We start from the raw sequence: 14048 nt of genomic DNA, 5'->3' as shown, positions 1-14048 counted from the left end.
ACAAACTCAGTTTGTTAATCTTTTTATGGCAGCAACCTTGAATAGTTTAAGTGGGTTGAAGAATCGTTCCCAGTGGTACTGACATTTTCAAGATGTGGCAGTCAAAACAATTGAAGAGGATGCTTTCCAGTATTTTCAGATAAACTTTGCATAATCTCATTTATAATGATCATTAGCATGACAGTGGAAGAACTCTAAAGAGACGGTATATTGAATTGCATCATATGAATTCCATTCGATATTTCAATTTAATGTTATTCAGTTATAAATTCTTAGAAAATAAAAGCTTGTTGGGTCATTTAGTAGCCAATACCATAAACCTGGTTCAAGGATTAATGGCTTATGGTGTTCCATGCCCAATTCACATTTACATTCCTGGACTACACAATTCACATTTACATTCCTGGACTACACAGAAAAGTATTTAATGAAGGAATAAAATGAGCTATGCTTTTGCATTCTTAAAATGTCAGTAATATTAAAAAAAAGAAAATTATCTCAGTAAACATACAGGTTACATCACTTTCAAAATACATTGGGATTTGTAAATACCAGTTTTATCCCCTTAAAAGTCAGAAATATTACATTTCTTCTCGATAGCAGACAAGTTGAGGTCATTAATAAAGTGAAAAATTAAAATCAAAAAAAGATAAGAAAAGCAAATTAAGTAATACAGTTTTCTTTTACCCATATATATCTACAATTTAACTGCATTTTTTTTTCTTCAGACACCTTCATCTGTATGTAGTGAAAGCTGTTTACCTGGTCATAGAAAAGCTGCACGACCTGGTCATTCAATCTGTTGCTTTGACTGCATTCTGTGTTCAGAGGGCCATATTGCCAATCTTACTGGTAAGGACAGTGAAATTTTGCAGTTCATTTCTTGTAGTTGAGACAGTGATATGCACATTCACAATGTTTTATATGAACAGCCTGATTAAAAAAAAAAAAAAAAAAAATATTGTTACTTGCCATTACAATTACAAGGCACAGATTAATCTTGGGAAATATAGTTAAACTAGTTCTAGCTTGGTTAGATTTCTTGGTTCATAAGTTAAGTCCACAAATCACTAACAGCAGTTATACTGCATGACTATGCCTAGGGTCATACTGGATATAAAGCATTTTTTTTATTTCTAATTCTAAAACATTTTTCTACATCTTTAGTTTTTTTGTTAGAGTTTACCAAGTAAAGACTTACATACAAGTACAATCCATGAAGGTACACACAATGCTGAGGATGATGTTGTTAAGACTAATAAAACTACAAACATCTCCCCTGTTAATATCAGTAAGGCCAATATAACTACATCTCCCATGTCCAATGCATCATCACTTTCTACTGCTTTACACTGCCATAAGAGAGTCATAGAATCATAGAAAATAAAAGGCAGTTGGGTTCAGTGGCCATTTATGCTTTGCCAAAGCCATCCCTTAGACCTTAACTCCCTTTTCCAGAAGCAAAAGACCAGTCATGTTACATGTAAGGGATGAATTTGTGGATGTCCAACTAATTGTCTGTCTCCTTTCTGAAGGAAGAAAGTTTGTCACATTGCTTTATTTGAAAAGGAAGTTTGTTCCAGAGGAGTAGTACATGGTGCAAAATGAATCTGTCTCTTCACCATGCTTCATTTATTTGCTGAAGCAACGTGAGATTCCTGGTTCTATTAGTGGGGCTGTTCAATTTGTGGCTATATTAAAGGCATAAAAGGCAAGGCACAAATCACCCCTAAGTAGACTATAGAACTCTGAATAAAGGGATATGGCTTCTAGACTCTCCTGGTAGTTCTTTTTTTTACATGTAGACTTTACTAGTGTACAGAACACATAGGCCCTGACTGGAAAAGACTTGCTGTCAGTGTTAGCAATCACTTGCACCAGTTTCCTTTTGCTGTATTTACACCAATGATCTTTTTCTGTATGCACTCATAAATATGTAATCTACTGTATTTTGCTGTGTTTAGTACTTGCCTGAGCCGAAATGGATCACAAATTCAAATACATATGAGTTATTTCCCATCTTACTAATACTTCTCCTTTAGAATAATATTGAACAAAACCCTGGATCACAGCCATTCTCCCATTACCTTATCAATACCTAAAACATTGCAAACACAATGGATCAGACTGATGCAATTACTAGTCTACACAGCCCAGATCTCCTTGCAATAATATTTCAACACTTATCTGACACCAGATAACTCCTCTCTCTCCCATCACTTTTCCTGGGTACAGCTACTTGACTGTAGACCTGGCAACTAAAGTAGGTGCTACACTTCTCCAGTCTACAATACTACAGATGAACTATAGCTTATTAGTCAAGACTCACCCACCTCAAAATTGCAGCCAAACTGGCCCATAACAGAATTTTCTTTTTACCCAACATACAGTACTAATATCCAAATAAATGTGTATACCCCATGTCCACTCTAGAGAAATTCAAAGACATTATTCAAGCAATTCTACATATGACAAACAGGGAAAATATAATAATTCTATGAGATTTTAACCTTAACATCCTTAAACCCAATCATTTTCCAGGAACTGACTTCCTTACAGAAAAACTGGTACAAGTAGTCAAAACTCCAGCAATCCCTAACCTTACAACCCCAAACAACTTTCTCATTGTACTTCACCACTAAATGGTACTCTGTAAAGGCTGAAGAGCCGAGGCGCTAGAGAAGTTTGCTTTTATGCATTGTGTTTGCTGCTAACTAGATTTTACTGGATCCAAGTGTGTGTTTATTTTACCTGTGCTGTGGGACTACATTTTGGATTAACTACTGGACTGGAATTTTAATAAAATATAAAGGTAATCACTGGCTTCTTTTTGTGGTTGTGAACTTTCTCTTTCACCTTATTATCTCTAGTATCCAAACTCTTATCTCCAACATTGTGAATCACTTAACTTCATTAAGTGAAGACTGCCCCATATGCTTTTCCATTCTTTGTCCAGCTTCCAATACCTCCCAAGCTAATCTCTTTCATATCAAAATCCAGTGATAATATAAAAAAACTTATTACTGGTCTCACTTCCCTTAGCTGTTCACCAATGCTAAACAACTGATCTGAAGCCACTGAACTCCTCACAAATGTTCTCACCTCTTTACAAGACTCTTACTTATGCTTAATCTGTAGACTCTCCAATATTATACCTAAAAGTGGTTAACACATTAATAAAAATCCGTCCTCACACTCAGGGATGATTCCCAGCACTTTTGGAATTCCAATCCCTCCCTACAAAATAGTGAGCAGTACATTATTCAAAGGAACCTAGCCAAAGAAGCTATAACAAGACACAAAAGTCAATCCATGATACAGATTCAAAACTGTCAGATACAGCTAAAGGACATTTTGGAATGTAGTCACTAACCTCACTGGATGCAATTTACTCCACTCAATTTACCTCTTCATCTTCAGTATGCCTAGAATCATATTAGATATAAAGCATTTCAGTGACCTCCCCAACTGTGCCTAATACTTCTACACAGATATACCACCCACCACTCCTGAATATCCTCTTTTCTTCATTTCAGATGGATCTTACTCAAAAATAACATACAGCTACTATAAGAAGTACAACTGGCTGGACCTCCAGGTGTAGACGGCTTCCATCTTTGGCTCATTTATTGCTGTTGAGACTACATTGTTAAACCCCGAAAATAAACCTCTAACTCAATACCAATACCATGCCTAATATCTGGAAAACTGCCAGAGTAAAACCACTTCCCAAAGAAAATCATCCTACACTCCCCTTCTAGTATAACGCCATCTCTATTCTTCCAACCTTGTGCAAGATCTTTGAAAATTTGTCTACTTCCTACAATTCAAAATATAATCTTCTCTCTCATAAACTGCATGGGTTCTGGTGGAGTAGAAGCACTTCCATAGCTATATGGACTCTCACAGATGATGTTCTCATGTCAATCAACAACAGCATGTTAGCTACATCCATTTTCATGGATCTCAAGAGGGCCTTTGGCCTACTACCTCATACGTCTCCTGACTGAACTAGGCATCAACGCTAATGCCAATCCTTGGCTCCAGAGCTACCTTACTGGCAGACATTTCACAGTTAAATGCAACTCCTGTACCTCCCACACTCCCACACTTCCCCTCTACTCAAAGGACTTCCTCAAGGCTCTGTTCTTATCCCTCTTCTATTGTGTGTGTGTGTGTGTGTGTGTGTGTGTGTGTGTGTGTGTGTGTGTGTGTGTGTGTGTGTGTGTGTGTGTGTGTATATATATATATATGTATATATATATATATATATATATATATATATATATATATATATATATATATATATATATGTATATAACTCACACTGATTCTTCCTCACCATCTTTGTTTGCTGATGACATGGTCTTCATCTACTTTAATTGCTTATTAGCTAGATTACAAGATGAACTACAATATGATTTTTGCTGCTTCAGTGAATGATCAGCAAGGAAAATCTCATTATTAACTCATCAACATCAAAAACAATATTGTTTGGCACTCATCAGAAGCTCAGCAGATCGCCTAATACCATAACAATCTATGATCACAACAACTGACCCTTGGAAGAAGTGTCCTCCTTCAAGTAGCTTTGCCTCCAGTTAGACCCCTCAATCAATTTCTTCATTAATGAAAAAAAGAAGTGTAAATAAATATGAATCGCTTGCTATTCTGGGCACAAAACATGTCACTTTCTGTCATACCCAATCAGAACAGCAATAGAAAAATAAATCTTACTTCTTCAACTTGAATTCTAACTTCTTCTTGTCAGAGCACTGTCTACTATAAACCCTATTACCATTCAAGCAATACAAAACAAAATTTGAAGATTTTTCACTCATTCCCCAAGAAATGAAAACCAATGTGTAAACCTACAAAAAGCAGACTGGCTCCCAATTATGCAAAGAGTAAAGCTAATTCTAGGTTTGCAATTGTTCAAACAAATGCATGAACATACTCTCCCTCCTTTAACCTCAAACTGAATTAGACAAGCTCTACATGCAACCTCAGAAACATTAATCATATTGGCCCTTAACACAAATTCAACCTCCCAAACTTCATACTTCTGAACATTGATCTTGGTCCCAAGTTATGAGATTTCTTCCCACCCAAACTTAAAGACACTTCATGCTAGCCCAAGTCCAATGGACTACCAAAATATTACCTACTTAATCTCACTAAACATTTTTGCAGCACAACAGACCATATAATCTAAATCACAGTGTTTCTATTCTATTCTAACAGCTCTACTAGTTTCCACTGCTTCAGTTTTCCAACCTCAGACTTCTATACTCCAAATTTACATATTCTTTGTATTTTATTCACTGTCACATCATGTTTTTGTTATCTTAAGTACTAAGAGTTATCATATAATATATTATATATACTTGGGCAAACATACCAATTGGTTTACTATGGTATACCAAAGTCTTTTTAGGGAGATATGGGTTGGCTGCTGTAGGAAGCCAATGAACAATAGGCCTTCAACAGTGAGCCAAAATCCCTTTTTTTCCTTTTCTTTGATTTCAAAGAGCTGAAGGGAACATGGATTGGCTTCTTATGACCCTGGGCAAAAGTACCAATCTGCACTCTACATTATATTTATATTTTATTTATTCGTTTATTGGCTGCTTGCTTCAAAAGCTAAGGGATGTACATCTTGGAATGACACTAGGTGCCAGATGAGCCAGTTATAGATTTGCATTTGAGTGTTAATAGCCTGGCATGTAAAACCCTGATGGATATGCAAAGAGACAAGACAGAGCTCCCCATGCATGTCAAAAATGCAGTTAAGACCCAGTGTGACAACCCTCCACTGGACCAGTAATCAAGGAGCCTCAATCCTCACTACTGACAACAATGGAGGGCGTTCACTGAGGATGACACACAGACACACACACACACACACACACACACACACACACACACACACACACTTTCCAGATCCAGCTCTCTGCATCAAGTGCAATTTCCCTTAAGAGCACACAGAGACCACAGTCAGTCCGGGGCTGGTTTCTCCCTCTTTCTCCAGATCCCCAATAAGACTCCCCACTGGCACAGCTATAGTTGAGATCCCAGCTGAGTGTCCAAGCCAAGGCGTCCAGCAGCCTCTCTGTCCAAACAGTGCTTTTGTGTTCCTGCCCAAGTAGTTCACACACACACACACACACACACACACACACACACACACACACACACACACACACACACCTGGGAAAGGTTGGCACAGGTTTAGTAGCTATGTCCCCTTCTGCCCAGACTATAAGGTAGTTATGACTGCCATCAGATACTCCTGCCAGCTACCTTAAGGCGCTTACAAGGGTACCCAATATACTGAGCGAAATTAATATTAATACAAATGGTAGTTTGACCAAGAGCAAGGCTATTAGGAGTGGCCCACACAGTATCACCAAATAAATATGCAAGTACTCTCATAATTTAAATATCTCTACAAAGATCAGCTACAATAAGTTTTAAATATATTTAATAATAAATAATAAAAGAACAAGACAATACTAAATATCAGTTCATAGTGACATCAGAGTTCAACACCACAGGAAATATTTAAACTAACACTGCAGTACAGGCTCACACAAATAAAGAAAAATATTTAAACTAAGCTTCATTATATTCCTGACTTTTCCTTAAAGAGTTACTATACCCTAATAATTTACTATAAGCAAGGCAGATGATGTGGAGAATGGTTCTTGTTGTCAGCCCAAGACCGAATACAGAATGCTCAGTCTCACTCAGAGACTTCTCAAAATAATACCTAAAATATTACTGTTGGGATAGCTTTCAGAATGACATCATTTCTGGTCATCTGACTTCTAGTTCTCATGCAAACCTCCATTGCTCACAGCTGGCAGGACTCAGCACCTACATGTAAACATGCACACACAAAGGCTTTTGTTCAGATCTTTGGCAGGTGCTGGAAGTCATAAAACAACTGCACACCTCATGCTTCCAGGGCAGTGATTAGTTCATCCCAAAGACAATATTGAAAGCTTCCTAGTACAGACTTTGTGTCTATGGCTGTCTTGAAACCTGTGAGAACATCTTTATGGTCTAGATTATAAAGTGATTTAATTTCAGATATTTTTCTAAAGTCTGCTGGACTGAGGTTAACCCTCCAGTTTCATCTGTTAAAACATATACATTTAAACAGTTACAATACTGCATGTACATTTATGTTCTCTCCATTAAGGCACACTGTTTATACATTTCCAACACAAACCCTTTACAAATACCTTTTCAACACAAACATCTGTACAAATCAGTTTGATAAACACATGACATACAGTTTTAATACATATGTAACACAAGCATTTTGTATAAATCAATTTGAGATTCACAAATGACATATAATTATTTACAAAATTCCAGCTAGCTGTCCTGGCAGTACCTCCTTTCATCACACCCAGTTTTTGAGTAGACACTTTCCTTTTCCACAAAGGATGACAAAGTACAGGTTAAAGATGATTGGTTTCAACAACTGACAACATAAGTGGCATCATTCTGGGGGAATCCAGTATGTGTCAGCATGTGAAGAGATGCAATACAGCAATACTTGTTTTGCCAAGGATGGCTTACATCTCTCGTTCCATGGCTTCTACATACTGGCTAAAGACCTTGCGGCCCTTATAGGGACTTTTTTAGGCAGAGTCCAGCTACTGAATCTCCCATCCCTAACCAGCAAAATAAATCAAGCACCAAATCACATCAAGGTGGTTATACCCAGATTACTTAATCTTGAGTACCTGCTTATTTTGGCGCGCGTGTGTGTGTGTGTGGGGGGGTGCTATTGCAGAAACTGAAAGCATTAACTCTATACCAGGGTTTTGTACCAGATATGCTTTCTGACCCAACTGTAACTCCTGTCAAATATCTACATTTTTAAAAAAACACATTACCTCGAGATGCATCCCTAGGGACCATAAGTCAGAAATGGCTGAGATCCAAATCACACTAAACATGACCAACTATTAGATCATAGAATGTTACAGAACTCACTGTATGTTCCTGGAAAACTATATTACATTTCTAAATATATTGGATAAACTTCAAGCTAACAGAAATTGTATTATCCAAAGAGACTAACATCCTGACAATAAAATTAGATGCATATACCTCAGCTGTAAGTTATATCCAAACACTTCTAGTTTTCATACACAAAAAAAACTAATCAAACTGTCAAAGATCCCGTAACATCCTGACAATAAAATAAGATGCATATACCTCAGCTGTAAGTTATATTCAAACACTTCTAGATTTCATAAACAAAAAAAACTAATCAAACTGTCAAAGATCCCATTAGAGGACAAAACATTCTTGACCTGCCCCCGGATTCACTAATCTTCCATGCAGAACTAGCTTAGTTCTGCACGGAAGCACCCGTTTAGGAGCAGGATGGCAGCGCACCATGCATATTAACAAGGCGCTTTGCCTGAGCTTCTAGGCTTACATGGAGCGTGTACGAGTGCAGGGAGTGTGCCTGAGAGCAGACCCCTCGGAATAAACACTCCCCTGCAATGTAGAACAGGAGAAAGGGGTAAGGAATGAGTGAGACCTGTCATAGGTGTCCGCATATCCCCACCAAAAGTCCCCTATGTGTACAACAGCAACAATACATAAAAATAAAATGTAGAAACCTGTTTGTTTCCTTTTAAAAATCCGATTAAAGCTACCCATAGGTGCAAAGGTGTGCCCATAGCTTAGCTACAGTTAAAGGTGCTGAAAAGGCTGAAGAGGATAACAAGGAAGATATATATAAATGAAACAGTACAGCAATAGTGTAGTGGGCAAACCATTCACCTAACGAGCAGGCATTTCTGGTCCGAGTCCCACTGCAGCATAGTCTGTTTTACATGGCAAAGCACGTTATAACCAATTATTTTTGTTGCAAAACCCACAAAAACACATATATGTATGAACTGGAGTACTGCAGAAAATGCACATGTGAAGTGTTAGTGTCATAATGAATAAGGTACTAGTAAGCAGGTTTAAGCACAAATAAGCAATAGTAAGCATATGTAAGCACTAGTAAGCGTGTTTAAGTGCTTCTGCACAGGGTAAGCACTGCCTACATAGATTAAGCAATTTAGAAGCCAACTGAGTGTAAGAAACTGTGACCGGAAGTTAGCAGTGCTTACAGTCACGCAAACCCACTTACAACTGCTTAAAACTGCCTTAATCACTCTGTAGCCAACAGCCCTTTTTCTGCCCAGCAACTGCACACCATACACATAGTGATTTACCACTAAGCCATGGCAGATGTACATAACCCTGATGTTTTCACAAACATATCATCCAGCACAATCGTTCAACAGTACAGGAAATGTAGTAATATCACACCACACAACCTCGTAATGCAAGAATTCTGGACAAGGTGTGCCAAAATGTGGGTACCAATAGGGATATATGTCAAATACTGCTCTTATACACTTAAAACGTTGCTAGCTAAACAGTTGTATGTATTAAAATACATATTTTGAAGAAGGTGAAATCCGAAACACAAAAGTTTCAGCATTAATTACGGACTTCAATCCTGAGATCATCCATGTCAATTGCCAAGAGAATGAGGTACAGGCCAAAATTATGAGCCGAACATGCATGGACATATGGACAAATATATATCTGTAAATGTGGACAGATTATATATATATATATAGACAGCTATATGTATATATACGTATGACTCACAAATAATCATATAACATCAGTTGTATATAGATAGATAAATATGTTCATATGTATATATATATATATATATATATATATATATATATATATGAGTCTATGTTGTTAGATCAAAAGCACACATCGATCTAACAACATCGAAGACCATAAAAGCGCAAGTGCACTATATGGAAAGTGCACTTTTGCAAAAGCCAGTTTTCGTAACTGGCAAAACACAGACTAAAAACCTCTAAACAGTATTTTGCAAGGGGGCAAGCCCCCCACAACCCCCCTAATTTAATATTCTAACTCAGAGATCGCACTACAATAGGGAAAAGGGAATATTCCCTCATCCCCACTATACCGTGATCTCCACAAGAGGTTTGTTAGCTATACATTAACTGTATATGCTGATGTACAACTAACAAAGCATGTTTTCTCCTTTTTTTCAGTGACCTTTAGCGAAAGTGCATATTCGATGTTATGCACTTTCACTAAAGTGTGTTCATCAAAGTACGGTTCGATGAACCGTGCTTTTGAGGTTCTAACAGAGGCCCATATATATATTTATTTATTTTACATTTGTTGACCGGGCTGGTCTAGCTGGTTATATTTAAAATATCTTGTGGGCCATGGTTAGTTGGGAGATTTTTAGAAGGTTTTGAATTTCTAGCCAGCCCAGCTGCATGAGGTTTAGGCAGTGGTGGGTACGAAAAGGATTACTCGTGGCAAATCTGGCGATGTTGTTATAGGCATGCTCTAGTTTGACAAGGTTATTCTTTTTGAGGTTAGTGTATATGGGAGAGGCATAAAGAAGAGTAGAAATTAAATGGGAGTGTGCAATATGGGTTTTCGCTATTGGAGTTAAGAAGGATTTGATTCGATATAAGGAACCAATTTTCTTGTTGATAGTTTTAATGGTGTTATTTATGTGATTATCAAATGTGAGGTTGTTATCAATAGTAATTCCTAATGACTTGGTTGTGCAGTCAGGGTGTATGATAGTATAATTATTGGAAGTGATAGAGAAATCTATTGGGGTGGACTTACTGGTTGGTGTAAAAAGGAGGAGCTTGGTTTTCTTAGCATTAAGAAGGAGACAACGTTTAGTGAACCAAGTTTCAACTGAATTGAATACTTTGTGTCAGGGAATGTAGTGCAGATGGTGAACTTGCTGAACAGATTAATGTTGAGTCGTCTGCATATTGAATGCAGGTGGCATTTGGGATTGTTACATGCAGGTCGTTAATAAAAAGAGAGAAGAGAAGTGGACCTAGAATAGAGCCCTGGGGGACTCCCAGGGTGACAGGTTATCTGCCCAAAGAACTGCTTGTTGTCTATTGGTTAGGTAGGACCTGAACCATTTAATTGCTAAAGAGTCAAGGGCGAAGGATTCAAGAATGTTGATAAGAAGGGCATGGTTAACCATGTCAAAAGCTTTGGAGAGGTCAATAAAGAGAGCAGATGAGAGGTTGTTGTTATTGTGATTTCGATTTATAACATCTGTAAAGGATAGCAGGGCTGTTGTGGTACTATGGGATGGCCTAAAACCATGTTGGCATTTAGCTATCATGTTATTTTGAGTTAAATGGTTTAACATATATATATATATATATATATATATATATATACATATACATACATACATATACATACACATATATATATATATATATATGCATACATACATATACAGATAAAAATGTGTATAGCATTTCCACATGGGAACAAAATCCTGAACCACTCACTACAACATAACAGACCATATGCACCATTAATGGGGGTGGGAGCTCAAATGAGGGATAGCTGGCAATTAGTGCTATGTTACCCCCCCCCCTCCACAGCCCTAACAGATATGCTGTGCAATCCAATATCCAGCACATGCAGTTCTTGACTACAGGACCCTCCACAATACAGCTACAATGCTTTAACAGTAAGCTAATTCACCTGAAACATGTCAGGGCAATATCTGTAACATATCATGCAGAAAAGTCATTGTACCGTAGGGCACAATGTGGAAGGAGTACACATTACAGTGGTGCAGATATGCACACACATCTATATACATATATATACATTATATATATATATATATATATATATATATATATATATATATATATATATATATATATATATATATATATAAGATATAGGTATATACACATACAAAAGGTATTAGCAGCAGTAGTGTGGAAGTACTGGGTGCAAAGTATATCCCTCAGCCACAAGCCCTGTAACTGGCACCTGTGAAATGTGTAGTGTGGCAACCATTCCCACAAATGGGAATACTTACATTAAACATATACCTACTCACAATTCAAAGGACATGACATACACATAGGTATGCATACACAGAAAACCTTTAATTTGTGTACTATACAATAATGTATGTCATTACTTACAGCACATAAATTTCGAAATATGTAATCAGTGATGAATGCAAGGCCCACACAAAACAGTAGATGCAAGCAATGTGGATATATAACATACTATGCTGTCCAGGCCAAGGCCTTCAATTAGTACAACAGTAGACAAAGGATTTGCCTTCAAGATAAGTAACAATCAACAATTACAGATATAGTTCAGCAGCCTCCAATTACACTCTGTAGTCAAGCCCTAGGGAGAAATGTATTAGTTGTGGTAATGTCAATGTATATTATATAACATTGCTCAACTTAACATCTCACAATCACACTGACTAACTGAACTGTGTATAACACTGTAAGCTGTAACCCACCACTGTTCCCATGCATGAACGTATGAAAGTGTACAGTCACATACCTCAATGTGTCTTAACACTGATATCCATGGCATGTTGTCACAGCCTACATTGATAGCATTGAATACCCCTCCCCCATAAAAGGTTGTGTAAGGGCAAAGAACACTGTGTACCACAGTACCACACACTGACCTCTGGAATGTACAAGGGCACACATATGTTGTCCAACTGTTGCCCCCATATGTATGGACCCTGACCAACATATTTTGTGGGAGTCCACAATATGACTGGGATGACAGCAGGAATGCTAGCAGTATAGAATGATAGGCCATTACCTAACAAACCCTAACTGTATCACAGCAGGACAAAGACTGCCATATATGTGGAGGACAAAGGCAGGAACACAGGGCCATATTTGCAATATTGCTGTTACACACCCTGGAAATTGCCGGTGTTAACGAATTTGTTGCAACATACCCTTATGCAGGAATAAGACATCGGAAACACAAATGGATGTAGCCATGTACTGACAGCACGCAACAGACCCACTGGCCATCATGCGGATAGGCCCACAGTTGAGAGCTATGCAGACAGACTGCATTCCATCTTAATCTACTATGTACACACAACACTAAGACCAGCAATATACAATACACATAACAACACTACTCACTCTGCCTGAAGGTCTGGAACCTTATACAAATGTGTAGTTGGCCTGTGTCTGAAGTCCTGCTTTAAGAGGTACTGCTACCTGCTGTCTGTAACACTACTGCCCACATACAGCCAGGATGTCCTCCATACTGAAAGGTTAAGGGACAATGCCCACATCAGTCAGCATTTTATAGTACTGGGTTGCTATGACAGTGGTTATCCAAAGTACTACACAGCAGGCTGCATGCATTTAGCAACTGTTGCACAATGATTGGTGCAGAGCCCATCACCTGATCATGTGCATCACCTACAAAAGCCATGCTGCAATCTATTCAAACCAGCTCAATCCCTCCAGTGCAGAGAGAGAGAGAGAGAGAGAGAGAGACAGAGAGACAAAAAAAAAAAACCTTAAACAGAAAGCTGTCACAACTGTAAGAAAAAAAATTTAAAGATGTTCTGCACTATCTGTCCCTGTAAGCAGTGGGACATACCTGTCAACTGTGCAGATCAGCAATGAATGACAAATATGTAAACCATAATATCTGTGTTTGGTATGTTAGTGTGGACAATAGCTGGTGATGGAAGTACTGCCGTCATGATAGACACATGGGTGTCAGAGCACACCACTTGCAGGACAGTCATGTTAATGTGTAATGTAGCATGCACAAATGCCATAGGTATATAATAGGCTTACCAGCAATTTGTCACCATATATACCACCCTAATGTTAGTCTGTGTTCACATGTGACACCTGTCGGTGTTGCAGCAAGGCAGAACAGTGCAGCTGTAAAGGAAAGAGAGTTACAGCATGTGGACCAGATGTCTGTATGCACCCCACATATAAATAAATATATGTGTGATATATACTAAAAAAGAATGGAAGCCATCACCAGTATGCAACGGTAAACTTCGGTAAAGAGAAATCCACTTCCAACAGAACCAATATCAGTCAACCACAAAAAGTATTTATTTAAGCAAACAAACAGTCCTGCTTTTC

At 37.9% G+C, this 14048-nt stretch overlaps 1 protein-coding gene across 1 annotated transcript in view; it reads left to right on the top strand.

Moving 5' to 3' along the window:
* The window catches only part of LOC122797084 (vomeronasal type-2 receptor 26-like), a 594456-nt gene that overhangs the window by 531022 nt on the left and 49386 nt on the right, over positions 1–14048 (top strand). Inside the window, exon 4 of the mRNA XM_044065881.1 lies at positions 729–852. Coding sequence (XP_043921816.1) covers positions 729–852 — 124 coding nt within the window. The remainder of the gene's footprint in view (positions 1–728; positions 853–14048) is intronic.

Source organism: Protopterus annectens, chromosome 3.part0 (genome assembly GCF_019279795.1).
Source record: "Protopterus annectens isolate FY-2018-M chromosome 3.part0, PAN1.0, whole genome shotgun sequence".
Lineage (NCBI taxonomy): Eukaryota > Metazoa > Chordata > Ceratodontiformes > Protopteridae > Protopterus > Protopterus annectens.
This window is presented reverse-complemented; position numbering and strand designations above follow the sequence as displayed.